This window comes from Gracilinanus agilis, chromosome 1 (assembly GCF_016433145.1).
Source record: "Gracilinanus agilis isolate LMUSP501 chromosome 1, AgileGrace, whole genome shotgun sequence".
Lineage (NCBI taxonomy): Eukaryota > Metazoa > Chordata > Mammalia > Didelphimorphia > Didelphidae > Gracilinanus > Gracilinanus agilis.
Genome location: NC_058130.1, coordinates 554,219,812 through 554,246,613, shown reverse-complemented (window position 1 = coordinate 554,246,613; position 26,802 = coordinate 554,219,812). Strand labels below are relative to the sequence as shown.

At 35.1% G+C, this 26,802-nt stretch overlaps 1 protein-coding gene across 1 annotated transcript in view; it reads right to left on the bottom strand.

The window, feature by feature from the left end:
* The window catches only part of PTPRM (protein tyrosine phosphatase receptor type M), a 1,055,867-nt gene that overhangs the window by 131,874 nt on the left and 897,191 nt on the right, over positions 1-26,802 (bottom strand). The window contains exons 21-22 of the mRNA XM_044666801.1: positions 8,803-8,883; positions 2,977-2,990 (exon numbers count right to left, since the gene is read on the bottom strand). Coding sequence (XP_044522736.1) covers positions 2,977-2,990; positions 8,803-8,883 — 95 coding nt within the window. The remainder of the gene's footprint in view (positions 1-2,976; positions 2,991-8,802; positions 8,884-26,802) is intronic.

Genomic DNA, 26,802 nt, shown 5'->3' with positions numbered 1-26,802 from the left:
TCTTAAGGAAGGAAGGAAGGAAACAAGTATTTGTTAAGCACCTGCTCAGATATCTACTAAATATTTCACAAGTTTCTCATTTGATCCTCAGAAGGTAAATGCACTTTATTATTATGCCCATTTTACAGTTGAGAATACTGAGAGGTCAAGTGATTTGCCCAGGATCATACTACTAGAGTCTAAGGCTGGGTTTGGACTCAGGTTATTCTAATTCCAGGCCCAGCAGTTTATATATCTGTCTTGCCCTTTAGCCATATTGTGGTTATAGGCATATGCCTCAGGCTCTCTTCTCTAAATTTTTCAGCAGACTTATTTTAGTCATTCTGGATGGAGAGTCAGTTACAGTGGCAAACTGTCCTCCCTTCAGTCCCAATTCCATTGTCCCTGGGGAACTATGGCTTATTTTCATTTCTCTTGGAGCTGATCCTTGATCTGTTCACATATTCTCTCATGTGGATACTTTTAGTTTTTAATAAGTAAATATGAGTGCTGCCTACAGTTTTTGGTTTGAGTTCTATTATTGTTTAAAATTGTCTTCATTTATTCAGTTATGGTTATTATGATTTTTTTTCTTGGTCCTGCACCATTTCCTATAAGTCTGTCCTGATTTCTTTGAATTCTTCACATCTGTCATTACTTATGGAAAGAATTTGAAATTATGTAAAAGAACTAGAAAAGTGTTTTTGCCCATTGACTCAGCAATACCACTACTGGGTTTCTATACCAGGGATGTAACTGACAACAAGAAAAGACCTATATGAAATAACTATAGTAGACCAATTTGTAATAAATAAAACATTAGAAAGATGAAAATGAGCCAACAATGGGGAAATGGTTAAACTGAATAAATTATGATATATGTACAGAATATAATACCATAAGCAATGAAGTTAGATCCTAAGATCCTTGGGCAGAGTTCTTTTATATTCTTGTTGAATTATTTTTTTTGCATTGTTGTCTGTAAAAAGTTTTTAAAGTTTAATAGAGTTAAAATTGTACTTTTTTTCTTTTATGGTCCCTTTTAACGATGGTTTGATTATAGACACTAAGTCTACAAACAGTTGTGAAAATCATTTTTCTGTTTTTTTTTTACTGCCTTTTATATTAAGGTCATATGTCAATTTTGAATTTATTGTGGCATATATGATATAAGTTGCTGATCTAAATCTATTTTCTCTCTAACTGCTTTCTAATTTTTCCAGCAGTTCTTGTCAAATAGAGAATTCTCCAAGTACTTTATCTTCTTGGATTTACTGAACCATGGGCTACTTATTATTTTTTGATACTTGCTTATTATCTATTCTTTTCCACTGATCTACTTTAAATATTGTTCAACCTTTCGATGAGTATAGTTTAAAATAGAGTTTGAGGTTTGTAATGGTTATTCCTTCTTTAATTCCACACAGCTATCCGACCATTTCCCTAAAGATTTTAGGCCATTTGTTTGTAGAAGTGATTCTATTATTATTTTTAGTTAGAGTAATTAAACTATTGATTACTTGATTGGTATTGAAATAAATCTGTAAATTAAAAGGCAATATCTTAATTTTTATTATATTCTTATAATTCAACCACGAAGAGTGAATGTCCATCTAATTATTGGATATTCTTTATTCTTGTTTTGTAATTATATATGTTTTAATTATGTATGGTTAGATTGACTCCTAACCATTACATGTATTCTGTAGCAATTTTGAAGCGAAAACCATCATATTCTCTTGTTTTTTTTGTTACTTAAATATAGAAATTCTAATAGGTTCTATAGTCTTTTTCTGTATATTGCTAATTTTTTGAAATGACCAATCTTCTCAGTTTGGTACAGATTCTTTTTAATATAAAGAAATTATATACTTAAATCCAAATGCTAACATTATTTGGAAAGGGGGAGATATTAGTTTTCTGAATAAATATACGGGTAAAGCAAGGATGCCCTCTCTTCCCATTATGATTTGAAACAGTTGAAGAATTTTTAGTGATAACGATGAAAGGAAAAGTAAAGTAATAAACATTGGCAAATAGGAAAAAATTTTTTCTTTGCAATTCTCTTTGCTATTAATATATCTGAAAATGGTTCTTATGTAACTTTATAAATTAATTTATAGATTATAGATTAGTCTTATAGATTAACATCAGTTCATAATAGACTTTAAATGTTTCAATTCTATTAGATATATGTGCATATATTTTAATGCAAAATTTTCCTTGTTAATTTCAATATTTTGTATTATTTATCAGAAATTTATTAGTTTTTTTTTGTTTTGTTGCCTTTTCCCTCTCCCTCCCTCTCTTGTCTTTTCTCTTTTTTTGCTATCTTCCTCTTGTCTCTCTTTTTCTCATCTTCCTCCTTTTCTCTATTTATTCTTTTTTTAAAGTTGAGACCTATGACTTCATGTGTGGGTAAAAACTGTTTGGTATGGATACTTTCTCCTTAAATTGATTGGTAAATCATCTTCAAATGATTTTTGAAAGTTTCTTGTGGCTTGAGAGGATAAATGATGCATAATGTTAAACAATGGGTCAATCAATTCATAAGAATTAATTAAGAACCTATTATGTATCAGGAACTGTGATAGACTAGGGAGCAATGAGGTGATAGTGTGCTGGGCTTGGAGTCAGAAAGATTCATTTTCCTGACTTCAAATTTAGCCTCAGACACTTAATAGGTATAAGATCTTGGATAAGCCATTTAATCTTATTTACCTCAGTTTCCTCATCTGTAAAATGAACAAACTATTCTAGTAACTCTGTCTAGAAAATTCCAAATGAGGTCATGAAGAATCAGACATGACAGAAATGGCTGAATGACAACAAGCAAAGCACATAAAGTAAATGAAATTACTTCTATGCATTCTTACACATTCTATGCAACTTATATTTTATGGGGTGTGATGGTGTGAGAAAGTGTGTAGTGGGAAAGAGACAATGAAGATTTTCTATATATGTATTTGTGTATACACATATACAAGTGAGTTAGACAACAAGATATAAATCTGGGACAATAAGACTCTGGTTTGACTGACTGATTAATTATATTCATTATTTTCTCTCTAGTGGCTTCTCATTTTTGATTTTTTATTTTTCCCCTTAAAAATTAAATTAGTTCACATTTAAAAAAAACACTTATTAGTACTTAAAATTTTTTCCATCTTTGTTCAATTGTTTTTATTTTGATTCTATTTATGTCCCTTTTAATTTTCAAAATCACTTGAATGCTTTGGGGGGATTATTAATCGGTTGTTTTTCTAGCTTTTTAATTGCATGCTCTAGTCATTAGTCTTATCTTTTTTTCCTTTATTAATATGTATTCAAGAGACATAGATTTTCCTCTAAGGACTATTTTAGATTCATTTCATAAATTTTAGTTCTCTCTGTATTATAATTTTCTTTAGCATAATATTTAATTATTTCTATAATTTTTTAAAGTTTTTTGTCTTGATTTATGTCTGCAACTTTTGTTCCTGTTTCCTTTGAGTAAAATTTTTTTTTGTGTTCTAATATGTTAAGAAAATGTTTAAAGTTTCTCTCTTTCTGCCTTTTATTAGTACTTTATACTATTGCACATAATCTCTTTTAAGACCCATAGGAAACCGAGAAAGTGTATTTAAAAAATATTTTCAAAAAATATTTAAAAATATTTTCCTATATGCTTAATTTCTATGAATTTATTAAATCTGGTTTTCTAATATGCTTTTCAATTCCTTAATTATTTTCTTATTTCTCTTTCTGGTAGATTTCAGGTGTTCCTTTACATTTCTTATTGACTTTGTAAACTACTCAAACTACTCTAGAGGTTCTCATAATAGGTCCATTCTCTTTTTTGAGTTACTACTCATTGTTACTGCTACAGTGCTAGTCAATCTGTAATAATGGTGGGCACTAATCCTTGAAGCATGCACACAGATATTCCATGCTTGGTTTCAGGCTATGAATTATGCTCATATATTCTATGCCTGCTGCCAGTCTAACATGTAGAATATCAGAAACCAGTTTTGGCTACTTTGATGACTCAGGATTAGTACTATGTTATGATGAAAAGTCTTCTAGCTGACTTTGGAGCTGGAAAGGCTGAGTGTGCATATCAAAAGTCTGAGTGACCAATCATTCAGTCTTTCCCTGGTGGCTCTCAAGTAGGAGTTACTTGAACAACCCTTGGAGATATGTAATATTCTTATTCACATATTTTACAGATTAGGAAACTGAGGTGGACACAGGCTACATGAATTGCCAAAGATCACACAGCTACCAAATGTCTGAGACTGGGGTTGAAATCACATCTTCTTGATTCGAGGCCCACATTCTATCCACCATCTATTTGCATCACCCTTTTGAGGAGACTTGTCAATGCAATGTAAGTCAAATGAATGACCCCACAAAAGGGCTACACTGTAAATTTTCCCCATTCTTTTAAACCCATATTCCTTATGCATTGCACTGAAGTCTCTTTTTTGTATTTATTCATTTTTTATTCCCACTTAGTTTTCTGATTTGTTTTTCTGTGTGTTTCTGTGAGGTTTCCTGTTCCTTTCTCCCTTTTTTTTGTTATTTAGTTTGGTTCATTTGTTATTGTTCAGACTTGGGAAAAAAAGGAGCTGTTCTTAGTCATGGATAGTTACTTGGCCACACAAGTCTGTTTATTGAGTTTTCTTTATGCATATATATGTATATATAATGAAACATAATAAAACATATTGGATATTTTTATAGAATATTAAGATTATCAAAACTATTTTATGTTTGATTTTTTTTCTTAAAAATGTTATTTTCTTTCATAGAGATTCATGATGTCCTGTGTATACTACAAAATGGAACTAGGCAGAAAACTAAGTATTGGTTTTTCATATAAATCCTAGAAACTTATTCCCTTGTTCAAAAAATCTTGTTTACTAAATAGGAGTCCAAATTTCCTAATCATCAAAATTCTAGGACCTCCATAGAATAGCCCTAACCAATCTTTTTAGTCTTATATCCTATTGCTCTTCTATAAGAACTCTATTCTAGCTAATCTAGGTTTTTTCAGTGTAACATGCTTTCCTGGCCCTGTGTCCACTCTCATATAATTCCTTCTATGCTGCATCCTCCTATTCTCTCCATCTCCTTGAAATCTCATCCATCTTTCATGGGTCCAGTATAAAATAATTTCTTCCATAATGACTTCATTTATCACACTAGCTACAAAGGATCTCAGCATTTCTTTATAATGCTACAGCATTATGTATACCAAATGCCACTCACCTAGCATTTATTAAATCACTTTGAGTTCTAGTTAATTGTATGTGTCTTATCTTACTTAAGAGGAGAAGGGTTCTGAGGCCAGGGGCTATCTTTTTATAATAGATGCTCAATACCTATTTTTTGAAATGAATGAAATGCATTTTAAGGAGGGACAGTCTTTGCTAACTCCAGCAAATATTTCCTATTCTCAAGAACCAATCTGTTTTCCTTTTTTTTCCAATCTGTTTTGTCGTTTGAGTTCTCAGTTATTACAGTATGTTTGGGTTTGGGTTTTATCTGATGTTTGGGGCATGACCTGCTTTCCAAATAATCAGCCTAAAATTCCAGAAATATGTATAAGAAGTACTGTTCTGTGCTTGCTTCAAAAGAGAAATATTTAAAATGTCTGTGAGTCATTTTCAGTTATAATTAACTAATGATCTTGAGTTACAAAATCACAGAATTTCCAAATTGGCATTAGACTCAAATAGCTACATGATATAACCCATAAACCTGAATAAAAATCTTCACTATCAAATAACTGACAGGGAGACAAAAGAAATAAAATCTCTCACTTGAAGGTGTCAATTTTAAGAATAAAGCTTTTATGCAAAAGTCCCTAGGAAATTATAAGTGATGACAGCCACCCATAGCAACAATATAATACATACTATATAATGCACACAGTAATAGCTCATATAGCTTTGCAGTTTACAAAGAATTTTCTTTACAACTATTTCTATCCCCATTTTACTAAAGAGGAAATGAAGGCTTTAGGAGCCCATCTTCACGAACCAAATTACCTGCCTAAGGCAACAAAAGGAATAAGTGGAAAGGCCGGCACCCAATTTTTCCTGTTTCAAGCCACATATTCTTGCCTTTAGACCTAGGTAGAGACCAACTATTTCTCATGAATGGTGAGGATGTTAAAGTTTCTTTTCTGCCAATTCTGGCCTTAAAGGTAATACTGACTGTCCCTTGATTTCCAGTTAACTTTTGATTTCATTCATTCTTTCAGCAGAAAACATACTGTCTCTTAAAGAATTTATTCTAATGTAAAACATTAAGTTAACATGATGCAGAATGAACAAGGAAGCAGTCCTTAATAATTAAAGAGCCTACATATTTAATGAAATGTCTTGCTTGCATTAGAAGTCCTAGTTAACAGCTGCAGACTACTTTGAAGGCAACTTTAAAGTGCCATGATGACAAGAGATTGCAAATCACTGTATTAGGAATTACAGAGTTTTGTCACATTAATATGCAAACAGATTTTTTAAAAATGTGGAATTATGCCAAGTTGTAGACAGAAAATGAAAATAACATATTCTTGGTCCACATGAAGGAGGGCAACATGTAGTACAAATGACAAATTCTCTGAGAAACAATCTGTTTTGAAGAAAGAAATGATTATGCTTTTGTTGATAAATACTGAGGTTTGGGTAGCAATGTCATTTCACTTCAATGCATTTCAGCCAAAATTTATTAAAGTCAATTAATGTCTAAGAGGCAGACAACCTATATCATATTACCTGCTATCTGGGAAAGGAGAGAGAGAGAGGAGAGAGGGAGAGAACATGGATTGCAAAATGTCAGAAAATGAATATTGGAAATTGTACCAACATGTAATCTGGAAAAAAAAATTTTAAAAAGAATCTAAGAATTAGAAATGATGTGAAAAGAAATCTATAAAATCCAAATCTGATACAAATTCCTTTCAAAACATTTCCAACAAATGGTTCATTCAGGCTTGGTTTAGAGGCCTCCAATGAAAGGGAATTTACCCAACTAACTTCTAGATGGTTGTAATGATTACAAATTTTTTCATCGTCTTCATTATTATTCTTTGCAACTACACCTACTGCTCACCATTCTGCCTTTTGGGGCCAAACTTAGCAAGTCTAATCTAATCCCTCTTTTACATGATAGCTTTTCAAATTCTTGAAGATAGTTCTTATGACCACTTTAAGTCTTTTAAATTCTAGATTTCAATTCCTTCAATTGATTTTTCCTATTGCATATCTTTATTCCTCTCATCATCTGGGTCATAATCCTCTAGATGTGTTTCCAAAATGTGGTACTCGGGACACTAGAATCTTTAGTAATGCTTTTTGTGTTCATTTTGTTTATATCTTTTGTCTCCACATGGATCACCTGATGCAGGTGGTAGTTGTTACGTCTGACAGTACTCCAGAGCCTCTGGTGTGTTCCTGGGGAAGGCAGCAGATGTTTCTGTTGTTTGTTTTAGATTTAAAAAAAATAGCTTCCTCAGTAGCACTAAGCAGGGAGTCACAAACTTCTAGTTTCCTCTTCCTCCTTTGATGTTCCTGGATGACCTCTCAACTCAGAGAATCTGTTAGTCCATTCTTCCTTGGGGCATTAAAAGCTGCTTCTTCTAGACTCAGCTTCTCATCAAACAAATATCCTTTCCCATCTAATTTACATCTCCAAATATTCTGTGATCTTCTCCTTCCCAATTTTTATCACATTCTTCTACTTTCTAAGCTCTTTTACAGGTGGACTTTCCATTTTGCTTCCATTATATCTCTTTTCTTCTTGATATCCTCCTTGGAGTGCTTTATTCTTTCTCCCATGGGGTACTACATCATTGCTGATAACTCAGAGAATAGAAATCAAAGTGATATTCGTAATGCATAGGTCAGACCACACCACTCTTTTGGATTTGGGTACCTCCCTATTACCTATAGGATCAAAACTCAACTTCTTGGTTAGGCACTTAAAGCCCTTCAGAACCTGGCTCCCATCTACTTTCCCAGATTTATTATATATTATTAGCTTTAACAAACTCTACAAGTAGATAGCTCCTTGCTGTTCCTCATTCATAGCATCCGTTCTCCCATGTCCATGCCTTCCCAAGCTTATATTGCTTCTCTCATTCTGGTATGTACTCCCTTCCTGTCTCAGCCACTTAGAATCCCTAATTTCCATCAAAACTCATTCCAAATGCTCCTTCCTATGTAAGGCTTTTTCTTGATTTCTCTAAGCATTTAGTACCTCCTCTACAAATGTATTGCATTTATTCTGTACATACTTATTTTGCATTTCTTGTTTTTATACATATAGTCAGGAATTTTATTTCCATATTTTGTTCTTTTCTATATTTCCAACAGTATTCCACAGTAAATTCTCCTTATTCTCCATACTTGCTGCAAATAAGTCTCAAAAAACAACAAAACAAAAAGAGAACATCAGTCTCTTAGTCCTTGGCTTTCTTTTTTTGATAGGTCTCTTGTCTTGGCTAATTATTGCCTAAAACTGCCTGTGTATGATCTGTGTTTTTGTGTGAAAGATGTGAAGATTCAAATGACCATGAAATTGCACCCATATTGTTTCTTTTTCCAATCTTCTTCCCAGTTTTCCTTCTATTCTCCAGGCTCCATTGGGGAGACAAGGTTCAATTTAGTTAGTAGATAGATGTAAATAAAACAAATACAGAAAGCATAATGGCCCTCTATCCCTGAAATGAAATTTGACTAGTGTGTTTCTAACAGTTTTATACTTGAGTTTAAAGTATCAGGCCCATAAACTATGTCAAATAGAACTTATCTTTGGTCATTGCTTTAGTCATACATACATCGATATAATTTCCATTAATGTAGTCCGAATTTGTATCTCCTTCTAATGTCTGCAGCCTTACTCGAGAATGATCATCTGAAAAAGAATAGAAAAAAGTCTTATTATGTGTGCTGATAAAAGTTACAGAATACAAGCACATTATATATACATCATCTGTAGCCATGCTACTTTAAACAGAGAAGGACATTAAGAACCATGCTCATTTAAAAATTCTGACTTGGCCATTAAAGCTATGAATGAGCATTTAAGAACATTTATAGCAAAATCTCATTGTTTAGTCTTGATCATTTATAAACTTTGAACTTCAGATTTTTGGATATCAACTAAATTTTATGGCATTGTATCTTTAAGGCAATGTACCATTACACGTACCTTGAATACAAAAAATAAAAACAAAATAATTCCTTAGATTCCGAGAAAAGATGTGGATGTTTATGTAAAATATATTTACAGATAAGTAAACAAAAAATCTACAGTAACTTGGGAAGGAAGGGAGTATTATACTTACAAACAGGAGGGGTGATGAATCTGAGAAAGCTTCATGAAATAGGAGGCACCTGAACTTATAAGAAGTTAAGTGAGAGATGGAAGTGTGATAGCAGATTCCAGAGTACATCTAATACTTAGGGAAAGGCATAGCAACAGGAGTTATAATGATGACTTCAGAGAATAGCTAAGAACTCCATTTGGCTAGAAAATAGAGTGAATGAAGGGGAGTATTGTGGCATTTAAAGTTCTCTATCACCTGGAAAGATAGTTTAGATAAGACCGTGGAAAGCTTTAAATGTCATAATGAAAAGTTTACATTCTATTCTAGGTGCTATAGGGAGAAAACGAAAATTTTTGAGCAAGTGAATCAGATGTGTGTCTTAAGATTACTATTCTGATAGCTATGGAGGATGGATTTGAAAAGTGAAGGACTACAGTAAAGAGATGAATTAGAAAGCTATTGAAATAGTTCAGGCAAGAGGTGAAGGAGCTAGGAAGGTGGCAGTGTGGATGAAGAGTAGGGGACAGAAGAGAGAACTTATAATATTTGGTAACTGATTTGGCATGGTCAAGGCTAGGCCAAGGGAGAAGGAAGAGCAAAGGTTAGCTCTAAATTGGTGAACATGGAATCCTAGAGGGATAGTGGTACCCTCTTCATCTGGAAGTTCACTCCAACTTAAATTCGTCACCCAAACTGGAACTACTGTCCTACCCTTTGGCATCTCCCTTTGATTGGACGGCTCCTCCCAGAACAACTGCTTAAGGAAGGAGTCCAGGCTAGGCATATCTAATTTCTTTGTAGGTTTTTTTAATATCATTTTTTTTCTATGCAAAATGGAGAGCAGGATGAGTGACACTCAGCAATTTAGAATTTGAAACCTACCTAGATTGCCATGAGCCAGCAAGGAGAAGCAGTTACTGGCAGGCCTATAAAAAGGAAAAAAATTGAACAAGAAGGTCTCTCAATCCTGAGAAGGGTCTTGGGGGGGTTGGTGGGATTTGGGTAGGCCAAGCCAAATCAACTTAGGTTTCCTGCATCCTGTTCCAATTGCTACTACACCTTCAACTTCTGAGCAAAGCTGTGCTATACATTCAATCAACTGAACATCAAGGAAGTGATAACATCAATACTCAATTAATCTGGTTCAGGCCAAGGTGCCTGGCCTACCCAGGTTGCAACAGAGAGGACAAACCTTTCCAGCTGACAGTCTCAAACCTGATTACCTTTAAGTGACAACCTTCAATCATCATTACTTTAGTCAAGCTTTCCTGACACCTCTTTCTTTCAACCCTGTTCCCTTTCCCTAAGTTTGTTATTATTAAATTCTAAAGCATACTTAGGTGGAGGTCATCATTGCCCTAAGGATCACTGATTATATCCTTGGGTGTCTGAGGGAAAGGGATTGCTCAAACTAAGTCAAGTCACAGTCAGTAGCATTACCCATTCAGCTTTGAAGCCAGGATAAGCAATCAAAGAAACTGTGCTAACCCAGCAGTTTCTTAACTGATCACATTCCTGGGACACTGTTGTTTTGAAGCTGGGTGTATAGTTTAGTTTCAAATATTTCTGTGGGGTCTTGGTGTTCACTATCACAACTTGGTGTTCACCTAGGCATTCTTACTCTCACTCAGCTCAGGTCCTCACACCATCAGAAGACCTTGGGCCATCTATTTGTAAGCAAACAACATCAACATAGCAGCTTCAAGTGAAATTTTTCTTCTACACCATCTTAACCTACTTTCCTCACCACCTTTCTCCCCTTAGTGCTTTCTTTTAGGTAAGTTTTTCTCTTTTAGAATGTCAGCTCATTGAGGGTAGGGACTACCTTTCTTTGTGCTTATATTTGTATTTCCAGGGTTTAGCGCAATGAAGGGAACAGAGTAAGCATCACATGAGTGTTTGTTGGCTTATTTTTGGACACATTGAGTTTGAGATATTGATGGGATAGTTGCATAGAGGCATCCAATAGACAATGGGAGACTGATGGTTAAAGAATATAGCAAGGATAAATTAAGTTTTTTTAAGGATAAAGGAGACCTGAATTTATTTCTATACAGTAAGGAAGGACAAACCAAAGATGTAAAAGGGAGAATTTGACAGAACAAGGCAATGGCTTCATTGAAGAGATGAGAACAAGAAGGGCCACCTCTTCTTCAGATATTGGAGCAAAGGAGGAGAGTAAGAGATGAGGCTGAAAAGGTTTTGAGGTACTGAAGAGAGGATAAGAGAAGATCCATGGTGGATAGTTTTGATTTTCTCAGCAAAATAGGAGGTAAGGTTCTCAGCTGGAGAGCAGTATACCAGGAAGGAACTTCCATGAAGAAATGAGGGACAGTAGAGACAAAACGGAATAAATCTGGAATGGACTTGCTGGTATAATTTTGTTACCTCCTGCAGTGGTTTTCAGTTAGAAGTAGAGAATGCAGATATAAGCAGGTTTGGGCTTTAGCAAAGTATAAGCAATGGTAGGTAGGTCAAAAGCATAAGGAAGCAAGGGATGAAAGTGTAGAAGATTGAGTTTAGCTGAACTCGTTAACTATAAGGTCAAGAAAGGAAAAATGTCAAGAGCAGAGATAATGGGAATAGAAGAACAAGAAGGAGTAGAGGGATTTAAGATTGTCTTGAGGATGAAGAATAAGTTAAGAGGGCTGAGGCAGAAAAGGAGACAAAAAGTTAGGAGGTTAGGATCACAGGGAAGAATTTTATGTTCAGAAAGAGGGAACACAATTATAGGAATGATGAGATTCAAGGCATAAATATCCCTATGGGTGGCTGAGGTAGATTAATAATGTAGACCGAGTAAACTGAAGAGGCTGATAAACTTGGATACTATTTTGTTTGAGTGGAAATAAGTATATATGTTGAACTTTTGTATGAGCAGAGGGAGTAAATTAGAATAGAAGATTATGAGCCCAATACTGAATTCCTGAAGGAAGGAAGGGAAATGATTTGGAGGCCATTAGATGACTATAAGAAAGATATGAAGAGTGATAAAAACAGATGGAGGGTTAGATTGAATCTTGAAGGAGAAGTTGCTCAGTGTAGGGGGGCAGAAAGAAATTCCAGCAGAAACACTAAGGAACAAGGTGCTGTTTATCTTCTCCCATCTCAATGTAGCAAGAAGTAGGGAGAAGATGCTTCTACTATTAGAGAAGGAAACTGTGGACAAGGTGTTTTCCAGAAAGCTGGGTTTATATGAATGTCAATAAGATGGAAAAAAGTAGGAGAGGATGAGATCTATGTTGAGAAATTTATTAACAACAAAATGAAGATTTCATAGGGCCCAATGAAATGGGAAGAAAGGGCCAGAAAGGTGATTGGAAAAGAAGGATGGAGATGAGAGAATAGAGAAGGAGCACCAAAGAAAAGGAATCTTCAACTCAGTAGACATGGAACCCAAAGACTCACAAAAGATTCTTTCTTGGGCAGGACATCTATGGGAACATCTCTCAAATGTATCTAGATATATACCAGAGATATATGAGTCTTGTCTTTATTAACAAACCAGGGTCATGACAGTGGCTCTGGGGATAAAGAGCCAGGCCTGGAGATGGGAGGTCCTGGTTTCAAATTTGGCCTCGGATTGTTCCTAACTCTTACCACTCTTTTGCCTTGGAACTGATACTTTGTATTGATTCTAAGATAGAAGGTAAGGGTTTAAAAAAAAATAAATGTTGCACTCGTCTCTTAAACTCCAGTAATCTTATCTGAGCAGTAAATACTATGTGAACTTGAATGCCACAGTGATACCTCTCTTACAAATGATTCGAATCACCTTGGATGGTGTTTTTGTATGATCATTTTGAAAACAAAGTAGAATTGGTATTGATAGCATACTCATCAAATCTGTAGGTGACCTAAAGCTGGGAAGACTAGCGAATACACTGAACTACAGAATCAGTATCCAAAATGATCTTGGCAGGTTAGAGAATTGGACTGAAACTAATAAGATGAAGCACAAAAGGAATAAATGTAAAATCTTATAGGTGGATTAAAAAAAAGAAATTCCACAAGTTCAGGATGGAAGTAATATGGTTAGTCAGCAGGATGCCTTAAAAATAGATCTAGTCTAGTGGACTACACATTCAAGGTAGCAAAAAACCAAAACAAAACCCAACCAAAACTACTAATGAGATCTTGTGTGTTACATTACAAAAGACATAGGGATAAGAAGGTAATTAGATGTCTTCCTGTACTCTGCCTTCATCAGACTACAGCTAGAGTACTCTGTTCATTCTGGGGTGACAGTTTAAGAGTCTGGAAAAGATCCAGAGATGGGCAAAATGTTGGGGGAAAAAAGAAAACAAAAAAAGCATTAATCTCTGCTATATGAGGATTTACAGAGGGAACTAGAGAACAGAAGAGAAGACCCAAGCATAATTAGTATCTGAAAGGCTATCCAAAGAAGGGAGGAGATTAGACTTGTTCTGTCTGGAATGGAATAAACAAACTGAGGCAGAGTCCCACAGCTCATAAGTCTCTAAAGCAAGGTTTGAATTCAAGTCTTCCTGACTCTAGCCCTAGTTTTCTCTGTCCATTAAGTCATCTAGCTTTTTGGTTTCAAAGGACAAAAAAAAAAAGGAAAATAGTTTAAAATTGTAAAGAGGAAAATTTAGGTTTAATGTCAGTAAAAACTCCATGATAATTAAAATAATGTCAATAAATAATGTCAATTATTGTCCCTAATGAAATGGGCTGTCTCAGGAGGTTGCAGGTCTTCCTTAACTGGAGGTCATGGAGCAGGAACTGGACTATTACTTTTCAGATAATTTATAGTAGGAATTGCTTTGGAGTCTGGATTAGACCATGAAACCTCTTTCATGATCCTTTTACTAATTCTATGGCACTGCAAAATCAATTGCATTATTTTTCACAAGATATAAGTATTCTAAGTGATTTAATATTCATCTAATTTTTTTAATGTAATCAACATAAATTGACCAAGTCCTTGGGTTTATGATTTGGGCAAGAATATTATAAACCCACGTGAAATTCTAAAATTGACCCTTTGTTCTTGATGAAAGGGTTTCATATCTTTTTTTTTTTAATTTTAAACCCTTAACTTCTGTGTATTGACTTATAGGTGGAAGATTGGTAAGGGTAGGCAATGGGGGTCAAGTGACTTGCCCAGGGTCACACAGCTGGGAAGTGTCTGAGACTGGATTTGAATCTAGGACCTCCCATCTCTAGGCCTGGCTCTTAATCCACTGACCTACCCAGCTGCCCCTTCATATCTTTTTTGAAAACATTTCCAACAATACTAGAAAAGTATCACTTCACATAAAATTCTTTCTTCTAGCTCTTAATTTCCTAATCTCTAAAAGGAGTGAGTTAGGCTAAATGATCTTGAAGGTTCCTTCTAACTTTGATTCTGATACACTTTGATTCTACAACTATTCTCAAAACTAGCAAAAAAGGAAAGCACAAATAGGGTAATTTGAGGTCTTTTCAAGCTCATGTCTCTTTTTCTGCCTAAGTTACATTAGGTAAATAAGTTTAAATTAACTTTAACCACTGAAAAAAAGTATTTATGGCAAGGCTCCCTAATTTTAAACAGCAGATTTGTAAAATTAATCAATAAACTATTAAGTACCTACTATCTACCAGCCACTGCCCTAGATATACAGATGCAAAAAATGAAACAATTTTTACTCTCAAGGATCTTACATTTTTAAATGTAAAGAGTTTCATTTATTAATGGTCTCTTAAGAATCTCTAATCAAGAAATAATATGATAGGAAATCAATGTAAAGCATAACCATAGGTCAAATTATTTATTTTCTTAATGTTCTTCCTAGAGCTGCAACCTTTAAATTAGGGAAGATAATTACATTCATGTATGAATAGCAGCAAAGAGCTACAGTTCCCCAGAATAACAGGGTAAGTAGTAAAAAATGCAGCAGTTCCCACTTTCCATGGCTTCCTATTCTGCTGTCATTGGATATTACTTAGTCAAGGCCTTGATTTACATTGAAAAGCCTTTATTTACATTTACTCTTTGGACAATGCCTGAATTAAATAAACCAACTGTATTTGTAGAATAGGGATTTCACCATATAGCAATATTTTTTTCCCGTTGTTTGTGAATGCATGATGTCTAAAATATACTTTTCAGCCATCTTGCTTTATGGACAAGGAATCACAAAGTGAAGGTTTTCATCTACTTGTCTTTAGAACTTTTGCTTTGTAATTGGTGTCTACCTCACCTGGCCCACTATTTTAGGTCTCTCAGTAATGCTTTATTTCTCTCCCTACTCCTTAGTTGTCTTCTCAATAATCTTTTTTTTTTTAAAAACCCTTAACTTCTGTGTATTGGCTCATAGGTGGAAGAGTCACACAGCTGGGAAGTGTCTGAGGTCAGATTTGAATCTGGGACCTCCCATCTCTAGGCCTGACTCTCAATCCACTGAGCTACCCAGCTGCCCCCTTCTTCTCAATAATCTTAGTAGCCACCTTGACACTGTGTGCCCACCATCTTGGTAACTTTACAGATCAAAGTGCCCCTCCCTCTTTTTTTTTTTTTTTTTGTCTCACTCTATTAGAATATAAAGCATAGCTACCAAGGCACAGTGGATAGAGCATTGGACCTAGAGTCAGTAAGACCTGAGTTCAAATGTAGCCTGAGATATTTTCTAGATGTTTGATTCTGGGCAATCAATTTTCTCCTTTGTAAAATAAGTTGGAAAAGGAAATGGGCAAACCACTCCAATACCTCTGCCAAGAAAACCCCAAATAGAGTCACAAAGAGTTGGACATGACTGAAAACAAAAAACAAAAATGACTAATCAAAATTAGAATATACTTGTAGAGGGCACAGACTGCCGTTGCAGTGAATGCTAAATGATTATTTTCATTCATTCAGTTTTTTGTGCTGATTTAATCATTCTTGTCCAGAAGAGGGATTAGTATATATTTCTAAAAGTTTGTTTTCTTCCAAGTGGCATTATTTGTACCTAACAAAGATGATACATGCCTTTGTTCACGTATATGTACACATTCCTTTCACAGGATGGAGATTCTAGCAAATCTATTTCATTCAGTAAGTCCTTTGAGCTTCCTGAATGAAAGGTGTTACAAAAGAACTGAATTGCAATGTTATTGAGTGTCAGACCTTTATAGCCAGCTTCTCTGAGAGGGAGTGAAGGTTTACCAACTTAGGCATCTTTTTAAAAGGAAGGTACCACATTAGTGACTTTCCAGTCTTGGGAAGCAGCTGCTGTCTTAAGGATATATTGCAAACCCTTGTCAGAATCTCCACTCTTTCACACTTTATTTCTCTCAGAACCTCAGGAAGAATGCCATTCATTCTTAGTGATTTACTACACTCGAGTTTCTCAAGTTGTTCCATAACAGCCTCCTTAGAGACTTCAATCTCTGTCAAGCCTGAACTCTCATTTCCCATAAACAAGGACTTTGAAATAGGAATTTTTCCATCATCTCCCACAGTAAAATCAGCACCCTCCCCCCAAATCTGCTGTAATGCCTATGTTCTTAATTGTTCTTTACTTGATTTAAGACAGATAAACCCATAACATACACGTATAACTTTATTCCTTAGACCAAGTCATTTTAAAAAATGACTTTATGTACTATGTTTTTTAATTAAAATATATTTCACTAGATTGTAAAAGTCTTTGAAGGCAAGGGTTTGACTTTGTCTACTATCTTTTTTTAATTTAATTTAATTTAATACTACTATTTTTAATTAAAATATATTTCACTACGTAAAGTTTTTCAAAGCAGGGGCTATATCTCTTATTTCTCTGTATGTCCAGCCTAGTGTGTACTGAATATGAATAAGTCATGTATAGTATTAGCAAAATGCATGCATGAATGAATAACTTCTTACTCATTTAACAATGTTTGGAGACAAAAGGATATTTAAAAAAACCCAAATGTTTTATTTATTTATTTTAACATTTGTTTTTAAATTTTGAGCTCCAATCCTTTTCCTTCCTTCACTCCTTCCTTCACCCATCAAGATGGCAAGTGATGTGATACAGTTGGGTACAAGTTTCATGAGATCAGGGAATATCTAACTTTTATCTTTGAATCCCCAGTGCCTTGACTATAGTATGTGCTCAATAAATACTTTCTGACTGACTGTGTAAACCACTATGAAATTCATAGTATATAATAAAATCATTTCAATTGCTTCTGGATTCCAGCTCTCTCTTACTTTTGAAAGATGGTTGGAACAGTTGTCTAGGAATTAATTTAGTAAATCCCCAAAGCTACACATTGCAAGCCCACCTTCTAATTCTGATTTGTTCTTTTCTAATGGAGTGCCCTTCTTGCCTTTCCTTTGCCTGATGCAAGCTTAGTTATCTTCAAAGGTCCCGCTTAAACGTTGCCGCATCTCTCTTCTCTAAACTTAAATATCACTTGGCAAATATTGCTTTGCACTATATTTGTGCCTAGATCTCATCATCTCTCTTCTTTGAGGTATAAGATCCCTGCAGGCAGGCATATGTTTCTTACCTATCTTATCTCTCATAGTATAGTAGTGCTTTATGCCTAGTGAGCTCTTAACAAATGTTTGTTTTGTGAATGACTGCACCAAAGTAACCATTTCATCCTTACCTTGGGCTCATCTATTCCTTTTTTTCTGACTTTGACAAAGTTTTTCAGAGATAGAATCATTATTTGTCCTCATTAGCAAGAAAAGGAATTTGAGAAAAATTTGAGTTCTTTTGAGTGTGTTTACTATACAGATGTTTTAATGAAGTTTATTTGGGTGGTTATTCTGTGTGTACATACAGCATTAACTTAGCTTTTAAAAAAATTGGCCATTTTAAAGTTCATTAGGTTCTTTTCTCCAGTTTGAAAAGGTAAAAGAGATAACTTTGTTCTTCTGGCTAAAGATAATCAAAAACTACTGCCCATAAAAAATAAGGTGTAAATTTTCTTTCCTTCATTGGATCTAAAGAGAGATGTCTCCCCTAAGCTAGTACTCTATTTGATTCACATTTTCCCTGGGAGGACAAGAGGTAATGAAGCTTTGACTTAGAAGGGTTTTCCTGGAGGTGAAAGCAAGATGTGCCCTGGATAATCAAGCCTTGACTGACTATTTCTGGCAGGAAGGATGAGTCTGTTCCAAATTTAATTTCTTGACATCGGTAGAATTGGTTGTGGCAGGAATAAGCTTAATGTTGATGTAAACTAAACTAGCAGGTCTTGTGATGTGTAGTACCATCTGTGAAAGAAAATGTAACTGATTTTCCCTGGTATTTTCAAGGTCAGAGATGTACTAGCTAGTGCTCTGGGCTAAGTAGAGGGAGAATTTTTAAAATGTACACATTTTTTTGAATTCATAATAGAAAACATTTTCTAAATGCCCCTAGTCCAAGATCTGGGACACTACTGGGAAGACAAATCAAATTCTGGGAAGGGCTTAAGAATAATGGAAAGAGAGATAACAGTGTGTCTGAAGGATGGAATATAAAATGGAATTTTACATTTTCTCTTCATCCCTGTCTTCCCTATATCTAGCCTTACTTCCTTTGTCTAACTTTCTATATGATTGCATAGCCTTCTGTTTACCAATTAAAAAATATTTTAAAAGAGGATGTAGGAGGCAGTTAGGTGGCTTAATGGATTGGAAGCCAGTTCAAATCTGACCTCAGACACTTCCTAGCTGGATGACCCTGGCCAAGTCACTTAATCCCCATTGCCTAGGCCCTTTACTGCTTTTCTGCCCTGGAACCAATATACAGTATTAATTCTAAGATGGAAGGTAATGGCTTAAAAAAAAAGAACATTGGGCTGCCATTTTTACCTTCACATCTTTTTAAGATATGCCTTTTTTCATTTTAATTTATTTCTTAAATTTATTCAATGCTTCTTTATTAAAAATAAAATAAAATCAATATACCATAGTAGAAAGGGCTTTAGAGTCAAAGGACCTGGGTTTGAATTTCTAATCTTCTACTAACTCCTAACTACATGTGTCACTTAAAACTCTTTTGAATCTCAGTTTCCTCATCAAATATGAATTTTTCAAAGTTGTACACAGGGTCAGGGATCATGTTTTATCTAAACTATTATTCTGAGTGCCTAGCAAAGGGCTTAGCAAACAGTAGGTGCTCAATAATTGTTTGGCTTTGTTATTCTGATAGGCATGATCCTGAGGGTTTAAGAAAATTTCTGGACCATAAAGATGATGTAGAAATCAAATTCTACATTAAAGACAATGGAAGAAATGGGAAAAAAAAGATCTCCTTATCTTTACTGGCTCCTTCCATTCTACTTAGAAACATGTTTAGGTATATACAATTACAAAATGATTCTATTCTCAACTTTGTTACCCAGTACTCTGTATGCTTTCTTTTTGTAGGGAACACGTGGTGATGGGGAGCCAGGCAAGCTGAGCTGTTAGTCACTAAGTCAGCAAATATATTGAGTGTGCAAGTAAAATTTGTTTTCCTCTTTTTTTCTTATAGGTAGGACTTCCTTAGCCTGGCCCTCAGGAGTATGGGTCTTCTCTTTCCCAACAATTCACTACCTTTCAGGGCTATGGTTTGTTTTTCAAAGACAAGGCAAGAAGAAAATAGGTCACAGCCAAGGTTGTAGAAAGTGCAAGTTAGAATGGTTATAGTTTAATCCATTTCTATCTTGCTGTTCTTACCAATTCAGCAATGAAAGGGCTGAATCTCAAATTTTTATGCCAGTTTATACATTTAATACTGCTTTCACCCTTTGTCTAGGTTATGTAATAAATGGGCTCTAACACTCCAGATCAGTTTCTCTTGTTCAAGCCTTTTCTCTCTCTCTAATATAAGGGTTAACTGGGTGTGAGGGATGAATTTTGGGGGCAGAGTATGACTTTTGATGGGTAAAACATTACATCTTTATTTTCACTAACATCTAACTGAACTTTTGCATTTCCTTCAATTATTTTAAAATATTATTTTGAGAAAGGACCCATAGGCATTACCAGGTTGAGAGAGGGGTCTGATACACAAAATTCCTATTCTGCAATAAGTAGCAGAATCTCTTTTATCCTATATTTATATGCTTTAAGCAAAATACACGTCAGACTTATTTCTGCTGGCCAGCAGGCTTTAAAGTAACTAAAATCTATATCCAGAATAAGAAAGGGTCTACAAGCTTGCAAATTGGAAAGGGGTGAAGTGGCTTTGCTAGGATGGTTGAGGTCACTGGAAAAGGGAAATCACTTTGAGTGGCTTTCAGCTCCATAGACCTATGGAACCCTAGTACACTCACTTTTGTGCTTTGCTTATGGCAGTTGTTCAGTCCAAACCCTCTGACAATCAGTTTCACATGGTTTATCTCTCAGAAACTGACAGCTTCCATTCCTCAGCTCTCATGTCCCTTCTTCCTCTTTGGTTGCCTTATGTTCTGAGCTCCTCCTGTCTACTATCCACAAATCATTTTTTAAAATTAATTTTGTTTCAATTAACAAGCATTTATTTTCTCCCCTTGCCAACCCTACTCCTCATTATTAAATAAATCCTTGTAAGAAATATGCACTGTCAAGCAAACATATTTCCTTATTGGCCTTATCCAAAAATATCACAAATCCTTTTTTCAAAGGGAACGGGGGTGAACCTGCTTGTCGAGACTACTCTAACAAGGGACTAGGACCACTAGTCCACATAAAAGATATGTCCTGTTTCCATCCCTAAGTTACTTGAAAGAGCTATCTATTCTCTTTCCTCACCACTTAGTGTTTTCTTTCTTTTCTTTTCTTTTAAACCTTACCCTGTATCTTAGAATTGATACTAAATATCAGTTCCAAGGTAGAAGGGCAGTAAAGACTAGGCGATTGGGGTTAAGTGACTTTCCCAGGGTCACATAGGAAATATCAGAGTCCAGATTTGAATCCAGAACTTCCCTTTTCCAGGCCTGGTTCTCTATCCACTGAGCAACCCAGCTATCCTCACTTAAAGATTTCTTAAACTATTTTTTCTGGTATTTACCCCATCATTCTAATTAATTCAATAAGCATTTACTAAGCACCTAGAATGTGCTAGGTGCATGGGGATAAAAATACAAAAATGAAACAATCTCTCATCCCAAAGAGTTTATAACAGTGGGCAAGAAACAATACAACAGAAATACAGAAATACATAATATATACAATATATACAAAGTAAACACACAGTAATTTATAGGCTAGAGAACTAGCAACTGTAAGGATGGGATTTTGTGCAAAGGAGATGGAATCAAAGGAAGAGAAGGCAGTTGCTGGCAATTCCTTTGATTCCATCTCCTTTGCACAAAATCCCATCCTTACACAACTCAGGGAATCAGGAGAGAAAGGGCTCTTGAAGCAGGTGTAACTGAGCTGAACCTTGAAGGAAGTTAGATAGTCTGAGGCAGAGAAAGGAGATGGAAATAGCAAATGTAAGAGTTTGGCTAGAATCTAGAATTTGTGAAGCTACGTAATCTATGATGACTGGAAAGGTAAACTAAGCTGAAATGAGAAGGATTTGAAATACTTAAGAGAGGAGTTTGCATTTTATTCTAGAATTAGGGTGAGCTAATGGAGCCTATTGAGCAGAAGAGACATATAGAAGATGTGAGAAAGTTAATATAACTTTGTTAACTATGTGAAAGATGGATTAGTGAAGAGAGAGACTGGAAAAAGGAGACCAATTAGGAGGGTTCTACAACAGTCCAGGCAATAGGTGATAAAAGGTCTTGGGGATACCCAGAGATGCATGGGCCAGAGTTTGAGAACCACTGATAAAGAGGAAGGCATTAAAACTCAAACAGAAAACCTGTTCTGAAACTACAGCTCCTGCTATAAAATGCTATTTAAATAGACCCAGAGAATGAGAATCTGTTGGTTTTCAAGTCTTCTCTTTTAAAACAAGTTTTATATCAGCAAGCTATTACAATAAGTATGTGGAGTCCATAAGGATAAATCTATGGAGGTTCATTCTTTTATTTTCCTGAAATCTAACTCACCTTGAATTAAGGCTGCCATTTGTAAGATCAAAATACTATAGATTATGGTTTTTGCTGGATTTATTTCTGTTTTTTACATTTTGATGCTAAATTTAAAAAACCCTACAGATCAGTTTCTTAACTTAATGCTTGTAAAGCACTTTCAGAATTAAACCACAGGATCAATGCTAAATATGGCCATTACTATTATAATTTTAAAAAGCCATTAAAATATTTCTAGTGGGACCAATATGTACTACCTTATTCTGTGTGAACATGGTAAGCACTAAGAGACTTATACCAATACAAACCTACCCTCTCTTGGAAGAATCATTTAATTATTTTAAAAGTCATTTTGGAAATTAAATGTGAAGCCAACAAAGAAATATTTATACTAATGGCAAGGTACAGACCCACATAGGCTGACTCTGCAGTGCTTACCATCTGTGCAGTGTATTACAGCTAAGGTGGGTAATATATTTGAAATTAACACTTCCATAGTGAATGGAGCATATATATATATATATATATGTACATATATATATATATATTCAGTTACATTCGCCCCACCAAGTAATATAATGTATAATATACTGCTCTGCCACTCAGATAAATTCCACTGATAAGGAGTATTATGTCTTGGTGCCTGGTTCTCTTTTTGTTAGAAAAAAATTTTACTGAGTGATATGATATCTTTGGAGAATTTATATGAGAAATTAAAAAAGACAAGGAAATAAGCTCTTTATTGCTTATTTCTAAAACATTAAAGGGAGTAAAGGAAATCTAGAAGGCAAAGTCTTGAGCCTATAATTTGAATTCCTTAAATATCATTTTTTAAGTCCTAAGCACTATCAGATAAAAATACTCTAATACCTTGATATTAAAATATATAATAGTCTTATAATTTTAACTTGTAGTAATGTTATTATTATTAACAAAGCACAAATGGGATAGTAATTGAGATTTCACCTCCAACCAATTCTCTCTCTGATAAATATTGATGATACATTTAAAGCAAATTGGGATCGTGGTGATCTAAGTAACATTTGCTCTCTAAAAGAGGGGTCAAAATTAATTTTAATTAAAATTGATTTCTCTACCTAATGGCTTTTTCTTATTTTTCCCATAGGGATTATATTCTTGCCAAGGATGGCTGTAACAGTTGCATTTCCATTTGTTTTCAAATAGCAGGATCCAATATAACTGTTAGCCAGGTATGCTGGCATATTTTGCCTCTTACGGTCATTCCTGTTTTGCCCTTTAAAATCTAGCCCTACTCCACTATAACAGTTAGAATTTACATAGCATTTTAACATCTGCAAAATGTTTCGATTATGTTATCTGATTTGCTCTTCATTACAATCCTAAGAGAGGTGCTATTATTACTCACATTTTCTGAATGAAGAAACTAAAGCCAAGAGAGGTTAAGGAAATTGCCCAGGCTGACACAACTAGTAAGAGTATGAAACGGAATTTGAATTTGGGTCTTCCTAACTGAAAGTCCAGAACTCTATCCATTTCTCTATTCATAAGGAAACCTGGCCTGAGAAGGCTGGGCTCACTTTTGCTGCCTACACCTGCCAAATGTTATATGAATCCTCTATCCTGATTCCTGCTTACCAGGCACCAGGTTCTGGATTCTTCTTCCTTCCTTTAACTGGTATTCTGCTAATTCTTTATCTTAAATCCTTACTTTCTATCGTAGACAGAATTGTACCCAGGTCCTCCCAACTCCAGGTCTGGCATTCTCTGTATCTTTTGGTATTTCTTGTCAGCTTATATTTATATTGCTTATTTACCCCTTTCTGCCTCATTTGACCTCTTTAAATGCAACCTTTTGCATCTCTCAGACCATGTAGATATTTCTACATAGTCACTGAGAAAAAGCCATTACTTTAAAATAGAATCCAAGTGAAATAATACTTCCTATAAAGTTATAGTGGATGATCTGCCCATTCCACCACCCTTTCCCCTAACCCCCAAGAAAGCACTGCTCTTATTGATTCTGAAAGAAATGGTAATTCACTAGATGGTACATCCAAGATTTTTGTCTAGCTCTAAAATTCTCCACTTGTGGCAACATAGGTAAACCTCATTAGTTTGCACTCTACTAACTAGGTCACCAGACAACTGGATTTACCTTTGCCCTAGCTGCAGGCACAAAATGTTTAAAAACAAATGAATCAGGTTCCTTTAAAACAGTGATTCCCAATGTGGGCACCACCGCCCCCTGGTGGGTGCTACAGCGATCCAGGAAGGCGGTGATGGCCACAGGTGCATTTGGGGGTGGTGAATAACTGTAAAGAGGCGGTGATAGTATGTGACAGGGGGCACTGAGTAATATTTTTCCTGGAAAGGGGACAGTAGGCCAAAAAAGTTTGGGAACCACTGCTTTAAAAGGAATGTGCATCTTATGGGGGCAGCTAGATGGCTCAGTTGATTGAGGGCCAGGCCTAGAGTTGGAGGACCTGGTTAAAATTCTGACCTCAGGCAGTTCCTAGCTATGTGCCCCTGAATAAATCATTTAACTACTGTTGCCTACCCCTTACCACTTTCCTGACTTGGAACCAATACACAGTATTAATTCTAAACTAGAAGTTAAGGTGTTTTTTTTTTAAAGCAAATAAGTAATTTTTTTTTAAAGAATAGATTTAGCGAGGCTGAGTAGTTACTACTGTAGCTCAAGAGCAAAGCTCAAAAACTTTTCAAGCCTTCTTAAAACAGATTCTTATGCAAAATTTTCACTGAAAAAGAAAATTTGCTAATTAAAAAGAATTTTAATTTTTAAATATGTAAATTTAATTAATTAAAAATTTTTAATAAACTAAGTGTCTAAAAGAATCTCTAAAATAGAAAGCTGGGCTTTCCATTCCCTCTGCTCTAGTTCACTCTTACTACTGTCGAATGTTCTGTGACATAAACTTCTCACTATATCAAACTGACCTTCACACCAATGAGAAGGGCTTTGATTGTAATACACTTCCTTCAATGCATGTGTGGAGGGAGTGTCTTAAGAGTATAATTTTACTTAAGGATTTCAATGCCTTTGTGGTCCATGAACAAGTCACTTTGCCATAAAAACCATTAAGTTTTGCTATAGTTACTGTATCTGTGGAATTCAAAACACCCTATACAGACCATTCATTGCAAAAGAAAAGAATACTGTGTTCATGTATAGGCACCCTATTTTGGGAAGAGAAATGCCAAATCAATCATTTAACAAGTATTTATTAAGTGCTACTATATGCCAGGCCCTGAAGTATATTTATAGGATGTTAACCAGGATGGTTAGAGGACTGGAAATCATACCTCACTAAGACTGGCTGAAGGAACGAGGGTTGTGTTACCTAAAGAAGTGGCTACGCATAGAGGGCACATGACAAAAGTCTTTAAATTCATAGTACTTGAAGGGCTATCATCTGGGCTTGGCCAGTCTATCTGGATTCAGAGGGCAGAACCGGACAGCAGTAAGTGGAAATTACAATTGAATAGAACTGGACTTGATGCAAGAAATTTCTTAATATGCAAATCTAATGAGAGAACTTCTTAATAGCAACAGCAGAACAAAAGTGGAATGGTTTAGAGGTCTTTGCAGGTAGTAGATTCCCTATCACTGGCTGAATAAGACAGTCTAATTAGGAAAACTATGTTATTTTTAGTGAGATGGTGGAAAAGGCATCAGCTGCAAAGAATTTAAAATTATAGCTGGTGCTATCACCTTACAAAGTCACCTCTCCCTACCCTTGAGGCTAGCATTCAAAAGCCAGAGGTGCCAAGAGACACAGGAAATGTTCAAGCCAAGGCTGGGTTGATGTCAGGGGATGTCATAAAGGGAATTCTTATTCAGCTATAGGTGGACTTTCCTTTCAGTTCTGACACTGTGACTCATGACCAGCTTGTATTTATTCTAGAAACAGCTATAATGTTGATGTTTAAGCTGATGTATTTCATCATTTGTAAAATAAAATAACTTCTAGAGCAAACTCAATGGTGTTAAGAGGCAACTAGGTGGTGCAGTAGATAGAGTACTGGGCCTGGAATCAGGAATATCTAGGTTCAGATTTGCCCTCAGACACTAGCTATGTGACTCAAGGTTATCCACTTAACTTCTGCCTCATTTTTCCCAACTGTAAACGGGGAAAAAAATCCAGCATCTTCTTCCCAGAGTTCTTGTAAGGATTAAATTAGATATTTGTAAAGCACTTTGCATAGGGGTTCATACACAATAATATAATTAATGCTTGCTTTTTTTCCCTTCCTTTTCAGAGGTGAAACCTCCTTCCTCAAAAAACCAGAGGTGAATTGAGAGTGGCTGTGATATAGGTAGAAGCAGTGACCATGAGAGTTCAAAGGCACCTTAGAAATGCCTTAAGCTTAATATTTTTTGTGTCATAGACTTCTTTGCTAAGTTGAATGAAGCCCCTGAACCTTCTTTCAGAATAATGTTTCAAATGAACAAATTTCATAGAATTACAAAGAAGATTATATTGAAAGATATATGTATATATATATATATATATATATATATATATATATATATATATAAAATTCCAGCCTGAGAGGTCAAAAATACCTGACCTAGTCCAATC